General features: G+C 72.3%; 1 protein-coding gene across 1 annotated transcript in view; it reads right to left on the bottom strand.

Moving 5' to 3' along the window:
• LOC101636183 (ATP-binding cassette sub-family A member 2-like) overlaps positions 1 to 673 on the bottom strand; it is a gene marked incomplete at its 5' end in the record, with an annotated part of 3,099 nt that extends 2,426 nt beyond the window's left edge. Inside the window, 4 exons of the mRNA XM_012734989.1 lie at positions 3 to 55; positions 130 to 233; positions 303 to 437; positions 506 to 673. Coding sequence (XP_012590443.1) covers positions 3 to 55; positions 130 to 233; positions 303 to 437; positions 506 to 673 — 460 coding nt within the window. The remainder of the gene's footprint in view (positions 1 to 2; positions 56 to 129; positions 234 to 302; positions 438 to 505) is intronic.
• Between the last annotated feature and the right edge of the window lie 14 nt (positions 674 to 687).

Here is a 687-nt window from a genome sequence, read left to right as displayed (position 1 = left end):
GCGCCCGTTCACCATGATGGCCAGGCGCGTGCAGAGCGCCTCACACTCCTCCATGCTGCGGGAGAGAGACGGGGCTGGGGCCGCGGCCGGCTGAGCGAGGGGGGCGGTGGGCAGCGGGGCAGGCCCCACCTGTGCGAGGTCAGCACCACGGAGCGCCCAGTCTTGATAAGTTCGAGAATGAGGTTCCAGAGAAAGCGCCGGGCTTTGGGGTCCATGCCCGTGGTGGGCTCGTCCTGAGGCAGTGAGGGCTCAGCCGCGCGGCTCCCCCGCGGCCCCCCCCGCCTCCCCGCGCCCCGGCTCACCAGGAAGATGAAGGAGGGGTACCCAATGAGGGCGATGGCCGTGGACAGCTTCCGCTTGTTGCCGCCGCTGTAGGTTCCGGCCGGCCGGTCTGCGTACTTGGTCAGCTCCAGCTTCTCCAGGGCCCACCTCACCACCTGGGGGAGCAGGTTCAGCGCCCGCCGCCTGCCGCCCGCTGCCCCCCCGCGCCCCCCGCCGTCCTTACCCGGGCCTCGTCCCTCCAGGGGATGCCGCGCAGGCGCGTGTACAGCTGCAGGTGCTCCCGCGCCGTGAGCTCGTCGAACAGGGCGTCGAACTGCGGGCAGTACCCCAGGCTCTGCTGCACCTGGAGCAGCTCCTTGAGCACGCTGCGGACACAGGCCGTGAGCGCCGGCCGCGGGCGCCCCC

Source organism: Condylura cristata, unplaced genomic scaffold, assembly GCF_000260355.1.
Source record: "Condylura cristata isolate star-nosed mole 26May11 unplaced genomic scaffold, ConCri1.0 scaffold00379, whole genome shotgun sequence".
NCBI classification, from domain to species: Eukaryota; Metazoa; Chordata; class Mammalia; order Eulipotyphla; family Talpidae; genus Condylura; species Condylura cristata.
Note: the sequence above shows the minus strand (reverse complement) of the source record. Positions and strands in the feature narration are given on the sequence as shown.